Source organism: Neurospora tetraspora, assembly GCF_033439725.1.
Source record: "Neurospora tetraspora strain CBS 560.94 chromosome Unknown B0H65scaffold_1, whole genome shotgun sequence".
NCBI classification, from domain to species: domain Eukaryota; kingdom Fungi; phylum Ascomycota; class Sordariomycetes; order Sordariales; family Sordariaceae; genus Neurospora; species Neurospora tetraspora.
This window is the reverse complement of record NW_026944383.1, coordinates 7,668,987-7,689,835: the sequence shown is the minus strand read 5'-3', so window position 1 is coordinate 7,689,835 and position 20,849 is coordinate 7,668,987. Positions and strand designations below refer to the sequence as shown.

At 50.8% G+C, this 20,849-nt stretch overlaps 9 protein-coding genes and 1 non-coding gene across 10 annotated transcripts; 9 read left to right on the top strand and 1 right to left on the bottom strand.

Annotated features, from left to right (window-relative positions):
• The first annotated feature begins 509 nt into the window (after positions 1-509).
• Positions 510-623, top strand: B0H65DRAFT_t44. Its single transcript has one exon. It is a non-coding gene; the product is annotated as a tRNA-Leu (tRNA).
• Positions 624-2,186: 1,563 nt separating this feature from the next.
• On the top strand, positions 2,187-3,003 carry B0H65DRAFT_565276 (uncharacterized protein; the record flags this gene model as incomplete). The annotated part of the gene is made up of 2 exons (XM_062830279.1): positions 2,187-2,484; positions 2,538-3,003. Exons 1-2 carry the CDS (start codon positions 2,402-2,404, stop codon positions 3,001-3,003), a joined length of 549 nt encoding a protein of 182 aa, XP_062687462.1. The 5' UTR covers positions 2,187-2,401.
• A 980-nt stretch (positions 3,004-3,983) lies between these two features.
• Positions 3,984-4,924, top strand: B0H65DRAFT_505878 (uncharacterized protein; the record flags this gene model as incomplete). Its single annotated transcript, XM_062828023.1, has 3 exons — positions 3,984-4,349; positions 4,389-4,471; positions 4,543-4,924. 3 exons carry the CDS (start codon positions 3,984-3,986, stop codon positions 4,922-4,924), a joined length of 831 nt encoding a protein of 276 aa, XP_062687461.1.
• Positions 4,925-5,668: 744 nt separating this feature from the next.
• On the top strand, positions 5,669-6,434 carry B0H65DRAFT_439251 (uncharacterized protein; the record flags this gene model as incomplete). Its single annotated transcript, XM_062825400.1, has 3 exons — positions 5,669-5,883; positions 5,951-6,022; positions 6,095-6,434. The coding sequence occupies 3 exons, from the start codon at positions 5,669-5,671 to the stop codon at positions 6,432-6,434; spliced, it is 627 nt and encodes a 208-aa protein (XP_062687460.1).
• Positions 6,435-7,389: 955 nt separating this feature from the next.
• On the top strand, positions 7,390-10,089 carry B0H65DRAFT_585654 (uncharacterized protein; the record flags this gene model as incomplete). The annotated part of the gene is made up of 5 exons (XM_062830931.1): positions 7,390-7,470; positions 7,561-7,661; positions 7,739-8,233; positions 9,278-9,718; positions 9,780-10,089. 5 exons carry the CDS (start codon positions 7,390-7,392, stop codon positions 9,964-9,966), a joined length of 1,305 nt encoding a protein of 434 aa, XP_062687459.1. The 3' UTR covers positions 9,967-10,089.
• Positions 10,090-11,061: 972 nt separating this feature from the next.
• On the top strand, positions 11,062-12,467 carry B0H65DRAFT_565270 (uncharacterized protein; the record flags this gene model as incomplete). Its single annotated transcript, XM_062830278.1, has 3 exons — positions 11,062-11,372; positions 11,410-11,645; positions 11,745-12,467. 3 exons carry the CDS (start codon positions 11,062-11,064, stop codon positions 12,350-12,352), a joined length of 1,155 nt encoding a protein of 384 aa, XP_062687458.1. The 3' UTR covers positions 12,353-12,467.
• Positions 12,468-12,652: 185 nt separating this feature from the next.
• On the bottom strand, positions 12,653-12,936 carry B0H65DRAFT_453953 (uncharacterized protein). The gene has a single exon (XM_062826173.1). The coding sequence runs from the start codon at positions 12,925-12,927 to the stop codon at positions 12,715-12,717; it is 213 nt and encodes a 70-aa protein (XP_062687457.1). The 5' UTR covers positions 12,928-12,936; the 3' UTR covers positions 12,653-12,714.
• An 897-nt stretch (positions 12,937-13,833) lies between these two features.
• On the top strand, positions 13,834-14,540 carry B0H65DRAFT_565266 (uncharacterized protein; the record flags this gene model as incomplete). The annotated part of the gene is made up of 1 exon (XM_062830277.1): positions 13,834-14,540. The coding sequence occupies one exon, from the start codon at positions 13,834-13,836 to the stop codon at positions 14,482-14,484; it is 651 nt and encodes a 216-aa protein (XP_062687456.1). The 3' UTR covers positions 14,485-14,540.
• Positions 14,541-16,848: 2,308 nt separating this feature from the next.
• Positions 16,849-18,114, top strand: B0H65DRAFT_413551 (uncharacterized protein; the record flags this gene model as incomplete). Its single annotated transcript, XM_062823851.1, has 3 exons — positions 16,849-17,248; positions 17,330-17,474; positions 17,541-18,114. 3 exons carry the CDS (start codon positions 16,849-16,851, stop codon positions 18,112-18,114), a joined length of 1,119 nt encoding a protein of 372 aa, XP_062687455.1.
• Positions 18,115-19,039: 925 nt separating this feature from the next.
• On the top strand, positions 19,040-19,862 carry B0H65DRAFT_482540 (uncharacterized protein; the record flags this gene model as incomplete). The annotated part of the gene is made up of 2 exons (XM_062827657.1): positions 19,040-19,096; positions 19,153-19,862. The coding sequence occupies 2 exons, from the start codon at positions 19,040-19,042 to the stop codon at positions 19,777-19,779; spliced, it is 684 nt and encodes a 227-aa protein (XP_062687454.1). The 3' UTR covers positions 19,780-19,862.
• Positions 19,863-20,849: the final 987 nt, after the last annotated feature.

The following is a 20,849-nucleotide window of genomic DNA, read 5'->3' as shown; positions in this document are numbered from 1 at the left end:
GCGCAGCGTATACCCCATTATTTTCATTCAGCATCAGCGGATACATTTGGAAGTTTAGCATTTGGTTGTAGGATTGTTGATGGGCTAAGACGTGGTGTGATAGCAATTGATTGAGTACAAACCCAATACATGAAATGAAGATGCTCATAGGCTTGGATTCCGGCGCTGGACATCGTCGTTTGATGTTCCAGACGGGGATGTCGATGTGTTCCATCGTGTTGCGTGCAAGCGGTTATGCTTGACAAGCGAGGAGACTTAGATGCCACGTTATCTTACAGTATGCTTTTTTGGCCCGGCTACAGTTAGCTTGCTAATACATCCCGCTTGACTATCTGTGGTTGCCCGTTCCGGCGGTCCCAAACAGGGGGTCCAGGAAAACAGACGAAGGGATCCCCTGCTTCCCAAACAATGCCCTCTGCCCCATGCCCCCATCACCACCCCATCAAACTACTCCTCTCATAACCCACACAATCCACTCAAAATTTTCATCAACACTTGTGCTCACAAAAGGCAAGATGGCCGAGCGGTCTAAGGCGCCACGTTAAGGTTAACCCTTAATCCTCCTCATCCGAGAAAGAAATCCGTGGTCCGAAAGGGCGTGGGTTCGAATCCCACTCTTGTCAACATATTATATCATACCCACTTTCGCTCAGGTGGGTAGTTTTTTTTTTTGTTTTTTTTTTTTTTTTTTTTTTTTTTTCTTTTTACTTGTTTCCAATGAATGTGTGCGACGTATAATTGTCCAAGGTGGAATCCAATTCCTCTTTGTCAATTTGTTTCCCTTTTTTGCTAGCCTGCTTGCTCATGGGCATGGGCATGGATTTGTGTGTGCATAGCTATGGATATAAATACCTTATGGATGGCGACGGTGTGGGCAGGGCAATTTTCTGTGTGCCAATGGGGTGGAAAACCGGGCATGCCTGCTCGGTGAGGTAGCGCAAACCTACGCCGTGTTCGCCATGCGGAGCGGAGGAAAACAGTTTCGGGATGCACTATTTTTTTTTGGGATTTTATATCGTAGTCTTGATGCGGCAGATGTCCTATATGAGACACTCTTCCCTCCGGTCCAGCATTTTTGGTGCAGGGCATGAGCTTCTTCTGCCTGCGGTGCGCTTCGTCGGATGGAGGTCGGCATGCATAGAGGGGGTGCGGATTTGCGCGGTGTCCGGGTTCAAGTTGCAGTGGCATGGGTGCTAAAGTTCAGCGCAGTTACGGCGCAGTTACAGCGGAGTTACAGCGGGCTTCCATGAGCGGGGAAGAGCGAGTTCCAGGTTGTTCGTGACTTCCCAGACAGCCCGATCGGGACACTGGCTCATGGATTGGGGGCTAAAGGCTGAAACAAGCAGAAGAGAAATCGATATCATGATTCCATCTTCTGGAACAAACATCTACGGCCTTTATAAGCCCTCTGGATACATCAAAGGTTGTGGTGCCGTTGAGTGTCCCTGCAGTGCTCATTCTTGACGCTCGCTGCTTGGCCTGGCTCCATTGCAGGCCGCAGACGGGAGCCATTCACCTGCCGGCCGTGCAGCACTGGCAACCCAGCACTCCGGCACCTTCGCCGCAGCCGACCTCCAAGGGGCCGGGACGTCGAGGCATGCCCGAGCTCCTCGCACCCGGCAGTCCGATGTTCAACAGATAATATTTTAATGTACGGGTATCTTCACTTTCTTTTGGCTCCGTTCGACTGGGCATCAGGTTCACACGCGGGCTACCTCTGACCAAGCCGCCTGCCCGGCCCGGCAAGCAGTACGCATCGGAGTCGACTCAATTCACTGGACTTCCTGTTGACTTCGGATGACTTTGGGTCATACATAACCTGCGATCAAATCTGCAAGCTTCCAGGGAAGGGCGGATTTCCGATGACCATTTTTTCACCGTTGGAAAAAAAATTGTAATTCAAATTCTCGCGCTCCCCTCTGGACCCAACCATCGTCTTCAACTCTTCCTTTTTTTTTGTCACTCAGTATCCGACTTGAAGATCTCAAAAGCAACTTGCGAAAACAACGATCTCCATTTTCGACAGAGCTAGAAGTAATCTATAGCTCTACCCCCTATCACTGCTGCCCCGGCATCATCATCCAATAGGTACTCTTTCCTCATATCTTCCCGTATCTTCTACAGCGAGGCTTGACGACGACCCGGCACCGCTCGGCCGAAAACTCCACGACGACTTGTGCAACAACCTCTTCTACAAACTGTTGCCTTTCTCCCCTTAAAGGAAAACAGTCGACAGTTCACCTCAACCAAGTGCAAGCAACATCCCGCACCAATTCACATCTCGCTTCCTTCATCAATCCGACTTCACCCCCGCTCAACCACTCATCAGGCAACCAACTGAGCCACTTTGTCGACACAAAACCTCATTTCACCACCAAGAACCCGTCTTCCAAATCCAAAAATGTCTTATTCGCCGTATTTCAAGGAAATGTGCAAGCGCAAGCTCGAGGCCCAACCCCATTACGAGTGTAGGTGGAGTCAAGAGTAAGTTGTCTTCACCATAGCTCCCCTGGAAACTCTTTGCTAACTCAATTCAGAAACGAAAGGCCAACCGGGCTAACAGAAGCCCAGCGTCGCATCGCCGCCCCTCCAGATGGAGGCAGGCCTGCCGCGTCAGTTTACGCCTATTTCGACATCTCCCAAGAGGAGAAATATAGACCAGATTGGGAGCGGCCGAGGGTTCTTCACATCTTGGAGCGGCCAGAGCTTGGAACTGAATACGTGAAGCTCGACAATGGGTTTTGGTATCTGTTGGAAGAAGACGGCGGTTATAAGCACATGACGGACCGGGAATTCAATGAATTCCTCGCCTGGAAGGTGGGTGTGGAGGAGGAAAGCACTACAAGCGAGGAAGGAACGGAAGATGAAGAAGAAGAACTCCTTGCCGAGTTTGACGCAGCAGAAGAAGCCCCCGACTCTTCGCTCGAAGTACTCAACTCTGAAATCGAAGCACTCCACTCTGAAATCGAAGAAATCGACTCTGAACTCGAAGACTCCAACTAGAACTCGGACTCCGGCGAAGAAGTCGAAGACGAAGACGAGAAAGCCCACCCGAACGAGAACGAAGTTAAAGCCCGCCGTTGGCGCAAAACCGAAACCCTTATTGACGAGCTTGGAAACCTGGATACCTGGAATAGCTGGCAGAGGAAGCACTGTGCCCAGACCAGGCGGCTGCAAGAATGCCACTGGTGGATGGTCGCGAATCGCTGGGCACTCCCGCAAACCGAACCGGGGGTGCCGAAGCTGACGGTGACTACGCCGGAGGGGCTCTGCTTCTGGCTGCATGATCCGGTTAACTACGAGCATCTGGTGTAGGCGTTTGAGGGATGGAGTTTAATGGGTTGGTCTTAATTTTCCTTGGTTTAAAAGCATAGTTATCAAGCGAACTATTTGCAATTACTCTTACTTATCGCGTTCTTATCACTGTGCCATTCTGATCATCGTCATACTTTCTGTTCATGAATTCTTCCGGATCTACTCTATATACCTTGTAGCTTGCCATGTGCTGTCCTTCGATTTCTCCCATCCACCTTCAATCATCATGTCCTGAGGCCTTGGTGCATCTATCACGTCAGCTGACAAGTGAAGGGCATAGAATTACCGTGGCGGCTGACTCAAGAACCTGAACAAACGGACGATTGTGAACCTGGAGATCACCACGGCAACCGGGCAGATGATGACGGTTCAAGGTTTTGGGACCGTGACAGCTGCCAGAATGGCTTCACCGCCGGCAAGGTTTCCAAGATCGCATTATAGACCGGCTGTTCAGGTCCTCTTCTGGTATTGTTTAAAGGGCCGGTAAACAATCGCTGCACTTCCTGCTTCCCTTTTCCTCTAAAATCTCAATCCGAAGATCCCAACTTTTACCCGCGCAAACGTCAACCACCCAACTCTTTCGCAACATCTATCTACCACCATACAAGGAGCGGCCTTCCGCACCGAACTAGCATTCATACTTCAACTGCGACGCGCCCTGATACACCATGGCCGAGTATACATCAGACGAGCATCCTACTGTCCCCGATATGGCATCGCCTTCAGGTACAGATAACGACTCCGACTACGCTGTTACAACCACTAACGATCTTGCAGTCACTCCTCCAGTCGACAACAAAGTCGTCATGCCCGACCCATCCAACGAGTTTATCCCAGCAGCCAAGGCCAACAAGCAAGGCGTCGCCGTCGCTTCAAAAGTCAACAGGCACTCCTACCGTCACGCTCTCCCTGTCGCTGATGTTATCGGACTGGCGAGGCGTCTCGGTCTTATTGGCCCGGCCGATCAGAACACCATGAACACCGTCAAGAACAGCGAGGGAACTCAGACGGACGACACGCACGCAACAACACTTGTCCAAATCGACTGAAGCTCATCTTCACAAGACGGAAAGGATGTAGCTCCGGACAGCGAGGCTATTGGCAGTCAGCAGAACCATGTCTCTAGCGCTCCTCATCATGAATCCTCAACAGAAGAGTAAGTTTACCCTAAAGAGACCTTCTACCATTATACATTCCAGCAAATGCTAATCTCACCGTCCTCTCTAGCTCCGACAAAACAGCCCTCGTGATCCGCTCTACCAACTCGTCGACCAACATTGCGCCTAAGCTAGAAGATGGGGCTATCGCAAGCACCGAGCCCGTGCCGCATATCTACCCACCCCGTCGACCAAACATCTTCAGCAAACGCGCGCCTCAGCGCAACGTTGGCTGGAGCCCAAAAGTGCTTGCCACGATTACTCCCAACGCAGCTAAGGACGTCGACAACCATGGAGAGGATTTCGATGACGAAGATTTTCAGGAATTCCAGTCGGCAAGAGAGCAGGAGATGGGAAAGAAGACCGAGAAGTTCATGCACATGGCTAGCCAGTATTCCTGGCAGCCGCGTGTGGTGGAGGATTTGGGGGAGGCTTTTGAGATCGAAGACTAGAGGTTCGGTCTGGTACTGATGCCAATGGGGAGCGAGCCCAGGGAAATATCTTCTTCCTTTTCCATGACAGTACGTGTTACAGGCGCTGGGGGAGTCAGAAACGGGGAGTAAGGGAGAAGACGTTGGAATTGGAAGGGAACCGGTGTGATAGGGGTTCATATTATTCTCAAGTAGCTGATCATAAATTATACTTGCCCCCTATATCTACCTACTAGATCGTCTTCTTTCCCTTGACAGCGTGATCAACGACTCAGTAAATACAAGGAGACGAAATACGGTCATTCCCTTGCTTACAACCAATTTTGACCATACCTACGTTATCGTTGACACATAACCGGACGAAGGGCACCAGGCAGCTGGACTTTGCATCGCTGTATACCTGATACACTGGCATGACACTCGCCGTCTCTGGATCCTCAGTGAAGGTCCCTCAGAGGTCGACTGGGCAACTGACAAGGGTTGGCTGTACTTTGAACTCCATGGCTGTTCAGGCACCGTTGTTCGTGATCCTCAAGGCTGTTCAGATTTGAACAGATGCCAAATTCACCACATCAAAGTTCTCTTCTGATATTGTATAGAAGGTAAGTAAACAATTGCTTCGCTTCCTTGTTCCGTCTTCCTCCTGCATCTCAATTCGAAGATTGAATCTCCCACCTGCAAAAGCATCAGTCGCATCAGTCACAAACATTATTCTTGCATCACCACAAGATCTTTAGTATCTTTAATACACTCCCATCTAAAGAAATGTCGAATTACGCTTCCGCCAGGCCCGATCTCGTTGTCGCAACCATGACTTCCCTGACAATCCACGAGGCCGACCACACCGCCACGGACGATTTTCATGCGACGACTCCTACCAGCACCGACCCCCAGCCATATGTACAAGGCAAAAACCATATGGTGACGGGCACCGAGGCGGTTGACACTCAACCCAAGGATGCCACTGATGCAGCAAGTTCGTAAGTCATTCCTTGAAAACATCCTCTGCTGCCATGTCGCCTAGCATGCTAACACAGGTCTGTCTAGCTCGACCGAGACAGCTTTGTCGACGTCGTCCACGAATTTGTCGCGCAAAATTAGCCCTGACACTCCGGAAGAGTAAGTCATACATTGAAAAGCCCTCTCTGTCTTCAAGTTGGGCAGCGATTGCTAACTCACCACCTCTGACAGCCCTAATGCAGAAGCTGCCTGCACCGCAATCCAATCCACCTCGCCCGTCCCCACTATTTACCCCCCTCGTCGTCCCAACATTTTCAGGACGCGCCAGAAGCACCTGTGTTTTCCTACTTCCGTATACGGCCGTGGCCAAGTTGGGCCTGATGCTGTCAACACCACTCAGAAACTCGAGGCGGCCGACGGCTTCTCCGTGGCCGACATAGAGGAGTTTCAGGCGGAGATAAAGGAGAGGATGATGAAGACGTCAGAGAAGTTTATGAACATGGTGCGCCAGAGTGCTTGGCAACAGCGACGGGTTGAAGATCTGGGCGAGGTCTTCGAGATTGAAAACTGAGGCTGAGGTGGTCAGGAAGGCGCCGTTCTCGCTACAATCACTTTGGGAAGGAACGGAGGAGTGATGGAAGGGTATGGTGACTACATACTAAATAAACCAATCCAACGTCATTTTCCTCGAAATTTATTAGTGTTCACTTGCTATCCATCTCCCAGAGGCAATGTATTTTGTGTGCCTATACCCTTCTTCAAATACCTAGCTATTGTTTACTATCTTGTCCATACTTCATGTCTGATTCCCTTTTTTGCCATTCATTGTCACACTGAACTTCGACCATGTCTGCCGAGAAAACTCACCCGACAGGAAACACCACAGAATTATTGTATCCTCGTATACCTGACTTCACTGGCATCAAGGAACGAGACTGAGCAGCCTCCGCGTCTTCAATGAAGGTTCGTCAGCAGTGCCAGTCGGAAGGCATCAGCTAAGGGACTGGTTTGCGACAGCTGTGGCCAGTTGCACTATTTTCTACGCGACAGATGGCCTCGGTGACAGGCGAACACCAAGGGAATCGGGTGGTGGGATGTCAACAGGAGCCGATGAGTGGAATGAACTGGAATCTTTGACAGTTACAGACCTGAACAGAGGGGGACCGGGCGACCGACGACGGCTCGATGTACGTACCTTGAATATCAGGGTTGTTCATGGCTGTTCATCATCCTATGGCTGTTCATGACTGTTCATAGTTCTCGAGGCTGTTCAGCTTTGGACAGATGCCTTCACTGCCTCAGGTTCCAGCTATTCGATATCATTCATAAGGCCAGTAAACAATTCCCTCGCTTGCTTTGTCCCTGTTGCTCCTTCATCTCAATTTGAGGAACCCAATTTTCACCCGCAAATACGCCAACGACCAAAATCGTCAACGACCAAAATAACCGCCAACATCCTTCTATCGCCCTATTCGAGCACGGTTTTCTTCAACATTCTTCCATCCACGCATCTCGCTATTGCAAGCATGGAGTTTCCGGCAGACCACAACTCCGACCGCGCCATCGGAAGCATGTCTCGTCTTCCGGCCGCTGCCGAAGCGCTTCCTGTAAGTACGAACGACAATAACCTCAGCATGGGAACTCAGACTGGCAAAAAACATGGAATGACACTTGCTAACAACGACATGCATGTATAGGCACAAGATGGGAAAGCTATGGCAACGGACATTGGGTTCATCGACGACCAGGAGAGCAATGTCGCTGGTGGCCATACCGGCAACGGAGCTGCTACGGCAAGGTAAGATATTCATGAAAAGTCGCTCTAGCGTACCGATCTATGATATAGCACATGCTAATCCATTCTGTTTGGCGTAGCAATGTCGTGGCTGACTCAGCAGTTTGCACTTCGATGTCTTCCGCCACAATCCAACCCTCTACTCCAGATACCAAGAACTACGAAGCACCGAACAACCTCACAAACCCTGCGCCGACTGAAGCCGAGGAATCCACTTCCAACCAGATCATTGCATCTAACAACACACTCGGCCCGGAACCTCCCTGCACAACTGTGGCGAGCACCGCGCCTGTGCCCACCTACTATCCCCCACGCCGCCCAAACATCTTCAAGGCGCGCGCAAAGCATCTCCAGTGGGACCGAAACCCCATCGCAACCGATGTCGTCAACAAGGCCGAGGGGGTTGTGGAGGACGTTGACGATGGCGAAGATTTTACTATGGAGGACTTGGAGGAGTTCAATTCCATAAGAAGACAGCAAATACAGAAGAAGACGGAGCGGTTCGTACGCATGGTCCAGCAAACCGTGTGGCATTTGAGGGTGGAGGATTTGGGGAGCGTTCAGGAGATTGAAGAGTAGTTCAGAGGTGGCCAGGGAAAGGGCATGACGTACAGACGGAGTCGGGAAGGAAGGACGGGAAGGAGCAGAAGGCATGGAACACACGGAGAGTTCTTGATTATCTTCGAGCCAAACTAGATTGTTCAATCTTCTACTAAGTGTCTTGAAACTATGCAACTCAAATACCGGTATCTGACTCGCTAGTGCGTCTTTTTATCTCCCTTCATAATTTCCATCCTGATACTTTACTGCAAGAGACTGCGTTCTCTTCGGAGCACGCAATGTGAAACCGGGTGCGTTGGGCGAAATCCCCCGGCTCTTATAAGCGACACGGGATTGTTGACCCAAAACCAGACGGGCATTTGACAGTCTCCGAAACTTCATGAATGTAGAGCAGTGGCACCGAAAGTCATCCGCGGATGCTTTGCCCGGTTTGCGCTGCTTTGGACAGCTCCACCCAACTGTTCACATTACAGAACATGGCGACCGGCCAAAGTCGATTGCTTGGATGTGAACAGTAGTAGCAGAGTGGAAAGCACTGGAATCTGAACAGAGAGGGCTGCGCAACTGACGAGGACTGGCTGTATTCGAATTTCAAGGTTGTTCATGGTTGTTCATAAATCTCCATGTTGTTCAGGTCGAACAGTTACCAAGTTCAGTTCTGTCGCCGGGTGTTCATCTGATGTCGCAACAAAATCGTCCAATGTCGCCAGGAATTCATCGCCAGTCGCCTCTCGTCCGAGGGAGGATATAAACGTCAGGCCACTTCAACTTTCCCTCTCCAAATTTCTTCCTCCCACGTCTCACAACGAAGGTCCCCACTTGCACCCGCACATGCACCTGCTCTTCAGCACGCCCGCATCAAGCCTTCGCATTGCGCATCAATGTTCAAAGCCATCTCCTCTACCCCTCTCCTCGCAACCTCTCGAATAACCCCCTGTCGACCCTTTCGTTAGCCATTGTCGCAACACAAAATCGTGAGTATCTCCTCCCCTTTACGCGCCCCCAGCGCCAATTACTCTTCGTCCAATCCGACTAACCACCTTGTCGCACTGTCACAGACTCGACCTAATCAAGACGATTTCGACAATGTTTAAGGTTCTCCAACACCATCGCGCGCTGGCCCGCGCAAGCGAGCAGCAAGAAGACGGTATCGAAACACCGCTCCGTAGCCCGTACCAGCAGATTGAAGCGCATCCGTTCCGTCGCCCAGCGTTTGGAGACAGCCCACCGAAAGCAAAAAGGCTGGCAGACCTCGACACGCATACCACCGTTCGTGCTCCAAGCGCAACCAATAACCCCGGTAGCCAGATGAGCGCCAACAAGGAGAAGACGAGGGACTTCGGCGAAGATATCGGTTCACACGTGTTCAACAAGCGCCGTCCGGCCGCACTTAGCGAGGGCTTTCTTTCCAGACTCGCGACACCACTCAAGATCCAGCCAAACGTCGCCCAGCCCACCAATGGCTTTAGTCACCATTATCTCAGGAGAGGAACTGATAGGTAAGTTGAATATTGAAATATCTTCTCAAATGTGATTCTTCAGATGCTAACGATTGCACAGCACGGCCACGCCAAAGCACACCATCTCGACCACGAGAACACAGGCCCTGCCTACACCCAGCGCACCTCTCATCGAGCTCTCCAAAAAGCAAGACGACACCGCCAAACCTGAGAAGTACAGACAACGCCTCCACGAGTCGCAGTTTTCGCTGAGCTACCTCAAGAGGCGTGACGGCGCTTCGGGCTAGGCACCCGAGCCCGTCAGAGCCGCTGAGAGCTCGGCCTATAAGCCCGACAACAGTGCAAGGACTATGATCAGCACCAGCAAAATTAGGAAGCAACCGTCGGAAGAAGCGGTGCGCAAGTCGCGGGCAAAACGTTGCGCCCAGAAGCAGAAAGAAAGAGAGACATGGACCAGCCACAGCTTCGTGGATGAAAAAGGCCGCCCCAACACGAAGATGAACAGGCTCGAGGTCATGGGAAAGAGGCTGCACCACCGGTGCACCTGAGTACGGAAGCCTTTCTCTCTGGCGCAATATGTCCGGGAGATGGAAAAGCCAGTCCCCGTCGTGATGTTGACAGATCCGGAGGGGTGCCGGTTCTTCCTGGAGGATCCCAACACATACAAGAACTGAGGAAATGACGCAACAAGGGATAAAGTGATACGAGGGGGAGTGGTTAGGAGACTCGCAGTGGCACTTAGCTGTAGAAGTATGGGTGGACGGTCCATGGATCATTGTTACTATGGCCGAGTAGGAAGTTTTGAGGATTTGTGTGGGAGGATGGGGCAGAGGTCGAGAGTTAGCTTAGTTTTACAAGCTCTTTGATAGTTTATTCTTCTCTGATACACTGCCGTGCGTGATTAAACCATGAAATGCGTTCCACTTTGACCCCTACACTTCGCCCATTTACTTTGCATCGTATATTGATATCGCGATCCTCCTATGCCAGTGTAACGCATGAAGTGCTATAGTTACAACAGTAAATACAAGTAAAATTTATGTCAATTCCTTTCCCCGATTATCAAGGGAGGAAGTTTCTAATTTCCATCATGATGTTCTTTACTAGCCGGACGATGCCTGTTACCACAATTACTTGTGGTTCAGTTTTGTTGCCGGTGCCGGCCCTTTGTTGCCTGCCCCGGGAAGCCGGGCACCGAAGTTCGGCCCCGGTAACCCCGCGCATTACTTACCTACCTCTCACTACTGGTCTTTGTCAACGACACAACTTAAATTCCCGCGAAAGATCCACGCCGCTTGCCCTTTCTATTGCCGTACTTATAACATACATCGACGACGTCGTGCCATAAGTGCGTGCCGACACCTCCGTTACATTGTTCGACCATGGCCAACCGGAACCACTTTGTTTTGGGTGGGATTGGGGCGCCCCTTGCGACCAACGTCAAAACGACACATCAAGTAAAGAACAAGGCCAGCGCGCCTGTTTTGTCCGAGAATCGTAGACCAGCGATGACCGATGAATCTGCCGACCAAGGCAGCAACATACATACAAAAGACATGAACTTATCAACAAAGAACAACAACATTTCAGCCGTTAGATCCAACTCTTCAACTGCAAACCAGCAGCACGGCCTTGAACGACTCCAGCCAAGCAACAGTGATGGCGCCCACCATTGCAGGCATCCAATTAAAAGGTAAATCAGATCCCACATGTCTTTTCTCTCTGCTTAGTTACTTCCCATGCTTACCTGTGCCTTTGTTCAGCATCGCCCTGACAGACCCAGGCCTATCCCCGGCCCGGGCCAGACATCCGTCGGTCGACAACAGACCCAACACGTCAGACACCGACTCTTCCGATGCCAACAAGGAGATGACGGAAACGGAGCGTGATGACCGCGAGGAACCTACTACGACAGATACCACAGATGCGTGCTTTCTTTACAACAATACCGTTGACAGCACCGAGGGTTAGGAACCCAGGGTCTTCAATGTCATCAAGGTTGTTGAGAGGCCCCAACTCGGGCGCAAGTACGCAAATTTGGACGACGGTCTATGGTATCACCTAGACGAAGATGGCGGCCTGGGGGAGATGACCACCAGTGAATACCGCGAGTTCATCAACTGGAGAATAGCGTCTCTGATGTCGCCTGAACCCAGCGGTTCAGAACCCATTGTGGAAACAGAAGATCACGACTTCGCAGATCCATCAAATCACGACCTTGATCCCGTCACATTAGATACACCCGACACCACCGAAGACACAGACGACGACCAGGACGACGACTGGCTCCTCGATTCATTGACGGACGAAGACTTGGAACACTTCACCATGGACGACCTCCAGGCGATCTATTCAGCTCGGGAAGACTACAACGAGAAGGAGACAGAACACGTTCTGCAGAATCCCCCGTCCCCGCCCAAGCAGAGCCCGTCTCGCCGAGCTAGACAGCCAAAGACACCGAAATGGACCGACCATAGCCTGGTGGATGAGAATGGCTTAATGGACACTCGGCAAAGGAGGCGTCAGACTACAGGACGCAGACTGCGGAGGAAGTGTAACTGGTTGCGCGTACCTGCTTTGCCAACCCGCACTAATTCGTCGGTACCCGACCTGATAATGACGAGCCCGGAGGGAGGATCGTACTCCTTGCATGATCCTATGGACTACGAATGAGTAGCAGGAAGTTGCTGGAACTGCCAAGAGTCAATGGCCAGAACAAAACGCATGACATGGATGGGCGTAAGGGAACAAAGCAGGCGCCGGTTACATGATCCCAGTAGAGTTGGCCAGAACATATCACATACAGCCCTGGAAAGCGTCACAGAACAGAGGAAGTGGGCGGTTTGGAGATAAAGCGCAACCGGCAGGAGCCCGTATGACTGAGCTCTTGGTGGCATTGGCCTAAATTAGGTATACATTAGTTCAGGTATCACGGTGGCATTGTCGTCAAATGTATGAATGGTAGGAGATTTTCTCGTTGCTCGTTTCCTTCCACAAAGAAACTGGTCCTCTAGCTGTAATCTAACTATATAGAGTCATACAAGCTCAACTACGGTCCTTTCACCTCTACCCCATTCGTCATTGTCGTGTGTCCGCCTTGCCTTCAAACTTACTGGGCACTTCACATGCCCACGCCATGTTCTAGTTGCATAGTACGAACTAGAGATAAGTCCTCGTGCAGAAAGAAATAGAAGCAGGACCGCCTGGTGAAGAGAGGCCTCCAAAATATGTTCAGGTTCTGCTACCATCTGTCGCCTGAGTCGTGTTGCCTGCCCCAGGCAATCTGGCGGCTGAGGCTCCGGCCCGGCAATTGCCCCGCATCCCATTCACCTGCCTCTTCCACTGTCTTACGGACATTTTTGAAGTTCATATTTCTGCTTCACCCCCCCGCTAACTTTTTCGGTCCTTCTTTCGCGACTCTGCAGCGAACTTCTTTTCCTCGTCGCCTTTGCGCCAACCTTCCTCCAGCATCCCGACCCGTCTACTTGACCGCACGTCCTACTTCAGCCACGTCCCATATTCGACCGCGCGTGGATTATAGACTTTGACTCCCAACAGATCGCGATGACTCCATACTCGAAGATTCAGCGCATGGGCAGAAGCCGACCGGCGCTTCTGGTCGAGACCATCGAGCGCGAAAAGGGAGGTATCAATGCCACGACCCTTGAAGATGCGAGCCAAACTTCCCAAGCAGACAAAGTCGTCAGGCATACCAACCCATCTGCGACAAGCGACAGCGAAAATTGCACGAACAACGAGGCGAACAAAGAAGTCGCGGTCGCGAACACGGCCAGGCTTGGTGATACCGCCGGCCAATGCCGCAAGAAGCCTGCCGCCAAAAGGTAATTAACCTTAGCTCCCCCCCCCCCGTTGCATGTAGTCCATCCTAACTGTCTTGCAGCACAACCAAGAAAAAGAAAAAGAAGAAAACCACCTCGAGCAAAGAGTCGTCAACAACGACCGCACCTGACACACCCATTATCACATGCCCCAAGCCGAGCCTCAATGACCCCCAAGGTGTTCAGATCACAAAGATTCAACCCGCAAGCAAACAGACTGCCTCAATTTGCTACGAATTCGTTGACCGTCCTCAGGACTAGGAACCCAAGGTGGTCAGCGTTTTTGAAGGGTTGACAAACGGGATCAAGTACGCCATGTTGGATGACAAATGCTGGTACAAGTTGGAGGATGAATCGCACGCCCGCCAACTGAACGATCAGCAATATGCCGAAGCCGTTGATTTGAGTATCGCGGCAGTCACTGCTGCCGCTGAGGGCAAGCGGAAGCAGGGAGGATCAGCTGGTCAGCGCCTTACTTGCTCAACATCTTCTAAGAAAGTCGATATCCTCCAAAGCTCGACCAAGGAGGACATTAAAGAGGCTCTCGCAAACATGAAGCAAATGAGAAAGAAGACAACAAAGGTCCCCACTCATCGAAAAGGGGAAGAGGGCGAAAATGGCAAAGCCAGCGAAGATGGAAAGAAGAGCATTGACGGCAAGAAGGGCAACGACGGCAAGAAGGGTAATGGCAGTAAGAAGAGCAAAAAGGGCAAATCGCGCCCGAAACGGCTCGAGAAAATGGCGTGGTACGAACACAGTTTTGTCGACACGAATGGTCTACTGAATACCTGGGACAACTACGAAGAGTTCGAGGGATACCGACTAACACATCGCTGCACATGGATTCCGGTGTCGGAGGAGAGGTCCATCGAGCAGCTTTCGGGCAATGGGTCAGTGCCGGGCCTGGTTTTGACGATTCCAGAGGGAGAACACTTTTCTTTGCATGACCCAATAGACTATGAATAAATAGCGGACAGTCATTGGAATAGGTAAGGGTTAATAGCTAGAATAAAGCCTATGGCAGGAATTTGTATAAGGGAAACGAACAGGCGCCGGTTACACAATTCCAATAGAGTTGGTCAAAGTATGTTATCTAGCTTCCTGGAGAGTGTTATAGAAAGGAGGATGCGGGGCGAGTTGAGGAGAGGAGATAAACCACAGGAGTCTATATAAACCTTTTTGGTTGAGGTATCACCGGGGCATGTGATCCAAGGAGGCAAGATATCTTCTCAGTGCTCGTTCCCTTCCAAGGAAAAACCGTCCCTCGGCGATAATCTAGAATTATAGCGTAAAGATCTTGCGAGCTAAATTACGGTATCTTCACTTCGAATCCCCTCGTTATCTTCGTATGTCCGCTTTGCTGTCCAACTAACTAGTCCCTTCGCATATTCATACAATGATTCATTTGCAAGATATGAACTCTACAACAACTTCCCTTGCTGAAACGAACAGAAGAATGACTGACTGGTTAGTCGAGAGGTTATGATGATAACTTACAAGCAAACTTCCTGCTACAGAAAAATTTGAGTTTACGGACCTCTGCGAGGGAGACACCCTGCCACCACCCAACTTGGCGGGCATACCTACTAAGTACAGGCTCGGGCATAAAAAGCACATATCTGTGCCTATGCATGACCTTTCCGGATCCCAGTTTCCGGAGAGAATACCGAAGAATCTCGGGAAACTCAAAATCGCTTAGATGCAAGGTGAAGGGTTAAAGGTGTCTGGCAGTCAAAATATTTGCCTATGACACCTGTAAAGCGACCGACAAACTCCCGGCAAGTATTTAACCCTGCTTCTAAGCGATTCTGAGTTTCCTACTTGTACATGCGTTCTGGAAATCAAACTCTATATCTTATCTCCCAGCCTCTTTCTCCATCCTCTTTTACTCAACTCCGCAACCAACTTCCTTTCCTTGTCGCCCTTGCGCCAAACTTTCTTCAACGCCCGGACTCCGTCATGGGCATAAGCTGGCCAGCTGAAATTATCGAACCTCACGGAGGAATCACCAATGCCAGGACAATTGAAAATGCCATGCAAATTCCCCAGTGAACAAAGTCGTCGCAGATACCAACTCCGCCGCGACGAGCGACAGCAAACACAGCACGGGCAATAAAGCGAGCGCGTGCTTGAAACCAGACACAGAAGTCGCGGTCGCGAACAAAGCCGGAAATTGCAGTACGACCGGCGCAGTCATTGCTTCCGCTGAGGGCAAGCTGAAGCGGGGAGGATCAGCTGGTAAGCGCCTCCACTTACTTGCTTGACCTCTTTTCAGACTGTTAACATATTCGAAGGCTTGACTAAGGAGGATATTAAAGAGGTTCTCGCAAAGATGAAGCAAATGAGAAAGGAAACAACAAAGATGCCTACTCGTTCAGAAGAGAAAGAGGCCAAAAAGGGCATTGATAGCAAGAAAGGTAATGGCATCAAGAAGAGCAAAGGTGGCAAATCACACCGGAAACGGCCCAAGGAAATGGCGTGGGATGACCACAGTTTTGTCGACGAGAATGGTCTACTGAATACCCTGGACAACTGCAAGCAAACCAAGCACAAGGGATACAGACGACCGAAACGCTGCACATGGATTCTGGTGCCGGAGTTCAGATCCATCGAACAGTTTTCGGGCAACAGCTCATTTCCGGCCCTGGTATTGACGAGTCCAGAGGGGGGAAACTTTTCTTTGCACGATCCCGCTTGTGACTGCGGGGCTCATTGGTCATGGGGGTAGACGATAGGAAGAAATGGGGAGGGCATCTAAAAATGACGGGTTCACCATCCGCAGCTTGAATGGCAGAATCACCAGATTCGAGGCAGTTAGGGGTATCAAAGGCTACCTTAGCTATACTGTAATGTAAGGCAGGGAGGGTACATTCTACCGTTGTGATGATCATGTTCTATGAGTAAGAGCTGTTGAAGCTTGTGAAAGAAGCGAGCTGTTGCGGAGACGTCCATAATCCAGCCTTTGAGGGTCGGGTGAAGGAAGCAAGAGGGGTTCGGCTTGGTATTGGTATTTCAGCATTCACTTTCAATTATGTATTCCATCCCATGTGTCCCATTCCAATTCACTCCTCGTGTTGCCTGCCCCAAGAATAAGACGGTTAAGGTTTTGTCCCAGCGACCCCACTACGGGTTAATTACCACAGTCGCATGCTGTTTCTGGTGTTTTAATATCTGTTTCCTCCCTCCAACTTTACCGATTCTTTCCTTTGTCACAAATCAACTTTCGTTCAACATCCCGGCCACGCCAACTTGATTGAACGACCCAAATTGACGACTACCCATATTGAGACGACCGCGCATTGTCGACCAACTCCCCCGCGACAAGCAAGAATGGATTTCTTTCTACCCTTCATGGGCGTACTCGGGTCCCAGGCATTGCTTTCGGCTCGGAACATCCTTGGCGCAGAGCAAAGCACCAAAACCACGTCCACGGAAAGCGCCAGCACATATCAAGACCCGTGGAGTGATTCATCCATTGGGTCTTCGGAATCCGACAAGCCTGCCGGTTCTACCATGACGAGCGAAAAGGAGCGTTGCGCAAATAGCGACACAGGCGCGGTGAAGAAGGAGAAAAAAGACCCCAAAACGACGCATATCGGCGCGGACGTCAGCGCATCCAAGTCGGATGAGAGCAAAGTGACAACGGACAGAAAGCTTGCGACTGGCAATTCCGACGACGAGATGATCCTCGATTGTATCACGGTCAATCCGGACCCGTCCGACTTTGACAGTGACCTCAGCTCCTCACCGACCTACGAACCCATTGCTGGCAGCCCTAGCATGAGAAGGAAGTGGGCGGGACCGGTGAAAGCATCTCTATATGACACCCCCTCTTCACCGGCCGACTACGAACCCGTTGCTGGCAGCCCCAAGAAGAGGAACTGGGCGGCACCGATGGCCGCATCTCTATTTGACGAGATTCACAGCCCAAGCCCCAAGAGGCGTCTTATCAGAAGGTATCTCGATCCTCAAAACGCCCACCTCATAAGGATAAACTGATCGCTAACTCACTTCTCTCTCAGCCCTCCCACGACGGACTCCTCTTTCAATACCGCCTTCAACAACCCCCCTCGCAACATCATATCAACCGAAAACGTCGACCCCCAGGCCGACACCCAGACCCCATCGCCATCCAAGATCAGGCTTCGCCTTACCTGCCCCACACCGATGGCCGTCTTTAACAGAGTTAACCGCACCTCGGATTATGAACCCGAGGTGTCCAACAACTCCGTTGGAGGCGCGCCCGAGTTGACCGACGAGAACATGGAGAGACCCAAGGCAGGAGAGAGTGTCGATAAAACGCCAAAAGCGCCCCCCCGTCGCCGTATTCGTCAGCGCATCTCCGATAAGAGCTGGGCTGAGCTTAATGTCGTTGACAAAAAGGGCTTTCTCGATACTTGGGCCAACAAAAGAACGCCTCCGCGACGCAAACTCCAGGAGTGCAAGTGGGTGCGCTATCCAAAACCCGAGGGTTATGTGCCGACGCCGGGGGAGGACCCGTGGGTGCCGAGGCTGGTGTTGACGGATCCGGCGGGGTGGCATTACTCGCTGGAGGATTTGCGGTTTCCGACGCAGAGGGCCTTGCCGGGAATTTGAGGCTGAGGACGGAACACAGGTGTGGAAGGGGGACGTGACATAATGGATCGTGGGGGAGGAGAGATATGTCTGGAATAATGAGGCTATGGTGCCTAAGTACGAGCTGCTACGTTTTTAGAGGAGCATCAGAGACTGGCATCCAGCACGGTTGACAGAAGGCAGGAGGCTCGGATGAATTTTGTTGGGCACTTGGAGTCCACGGAAGCGGACAAGAATCCTTGATAGTTTGAGTTGCATTACCACAATTGGCTGATATTTCCTTTACTCACGGAACACCATCTTCTTCTACATAAGGTCTTCTACGGAGCTATTGGTCCATATAACGCTCTCTCCGTAGTATTATTTTAAATCGCCTCAGCATAAAGCAGCAAATGTATTACGCTCAGCTGTGATTGTAAGAAACTGGCCATTTACCCAAGTGTACGGAGAAACGGCCATGAAACCCATCGAGGGACCAGCTAGTGTCATCACTACGTCTCAAGACGGAGTGTCCCAAAGACTCCCACCAATCGAGCCAGCTCCGTTGGCCAAGGTGAAGCAAACCTGTCGTCCATCGCGGGGCAGTTATCGTTATCAGACAGAGAGGCCATTCACTCGCCGGTTGCCAAGAGTGCCTCCAGGTTCTGGTGCAAGTGAATGGTCTCTGGTGAATGCCCTCTGGTGAATGCCCTCAGGTTCCGTTGCTGGTAAATGGTCTCTTGTGTCTGTCTGGCAGGCCGATGGCAGGTGTCAGGTGGCAAATGGTGAGGTTTTGTGCCGGCCCTTGTGGTCCCGCGCACCACCTATTTCTTCGGTCAAGATGGCGTTTTTTTGGTGTTCTTGCTTTTTCCTTCTTGGTTTCATCTGCGCCAACTTTTATATACCGACGACAACTCTACAACAATCACCTCTACTTATCCGTCTTCGGACCATCCACCAAAGCAAGATGTGTTTCACTTACCGCATACTCGAGCCAATCGACTCCAACCTTCATCTGTCACTGGTGGGCATTGATTGTTACTCTCTGGTCCAACCCGAAGCTAATCGTTGATGGCACAGTTCTCTCCTGCATTGGAGAAGGCTACCTCCAAAGCCGAAGTGCAATTCCCGTCGGTCTACATCATGCAGTCCACTCCGTCCGACACGATGAATTCGATCGAAGACTCCTCCGACTCATCCTCCGACGATGAGTTCTTCGACGCCCTAACCGGCGAGGATCTTGAATGGCTCACCATGGAAGATTTTCAAGACCTCTCTCCCATCGAGGAAGATTGGGGCCACCAAGACTGGGTCCCAGAAGACGCCGACACCCACTCCGAGCAAGACGACACCCAGACCGACGCAGACAAGACTTCAGAGGAAAACGATCATCCATTGGCCGGATGGCACTCGGAACGTCTGGCACAGAGCGACTGGACAGACCACAGTTTTATCGACAAGACAGACCACATTGACACCTGGGCGCGGCACTCCGAATACTCTTTGGCCCGGTGCAACTGGGTGGCATTTCCCGAGGACGGTTGGCCTAAGCCCACGGACGATTCTTTCTGGGGCGCCCCGGATCTGAAGCTCATCACACCTGAGGGGAAAGTCTGTTGGTTGGATGACCCAACCGACTATGAGGCCCTGCCCTGGGAGAAGGAGGTCGCGGAGGAGAGGAACAGAATGCTGGCTGCCATTTGGTAAGCTAGGGGCGGAGGTGCTTAGGGCTGCTGTCTCGAAGGAGTACTGTACTGTCCTTGGAGGAAGACATGGTGGAAGGAAATTTGGAATCAATGTTGGCTGTTGTATGCTCTGTTGGAAACAAGGGTCAAGTATGTCGGTGTAATTGTTTCTATCCCTGTCCACAAGCTCATTGTCTATACCCACTCAATTATTCCTTCATTCTCTCGACTGACCTGAAAGTGTACGGTCTTCGTTCACATGTCAGAATTGTTGACCAACATGCACTTCGCACTTCAACACCTATCGCAGGCTTTCCGATATCTCCGTGCCCCTCCTCTTCGCTGTTGTGCATGAACTCCTCTGCAGGCTTTGCGGCGTGAGAAATTTGGAAAGAGCACCCCACAAAAGTTTTTTAGACCTGGCCTGGCCCGCCATTCTTCCTTCCCCCAAACAAACCATCGATCAAGCATTTCCCCCATAATCCCTCCCCATCGCCTCGAGTTTCAGCGTCTTTACTTGAAATTCCTCTTCACTGCATCATCTGTAGCCCGAGGTGCTGTAGACCGTGCACCAATTATCCCCTACTCCAAACTGCCCCTCCTTTTCTTTTTCTTTTTGCTCCGTCTTTCGCCCTGGGTCACGGTTCAATATTCCTTTTCCCCTTTTCTTCTTCTTTGCCAGAAGTCTTTCCTAGTGATGCACACAACGCAAATCAAATCAAATCAAATCAAATTAGGGATCTGATTTGATTTATTTGCAAGATTTTGAGGTCGGATTTACTTTATTTACAATAATATTTGATTTGCTTTATTTAGATTTGACCTAGAATATCGTTTTTCCGGTATATATTATTCTTCCGGTGCCTATATCCAATTATACAATGCTACCTCCAGCATCCAAAAACGCCAAATCTACTACCAATTCTTACATAGAGCGATACGCTTGATAATAAAGTATAATAAACGATATCTATATTAACCGACCATTAATTTAATCTTATTAAAGACCCTCTCTGCCTCTAAAGACATCGCGGGTATAATTAATATATCGAAGGCTATAAAGAATAACTTAAGGAATCTATCTCGTTACCT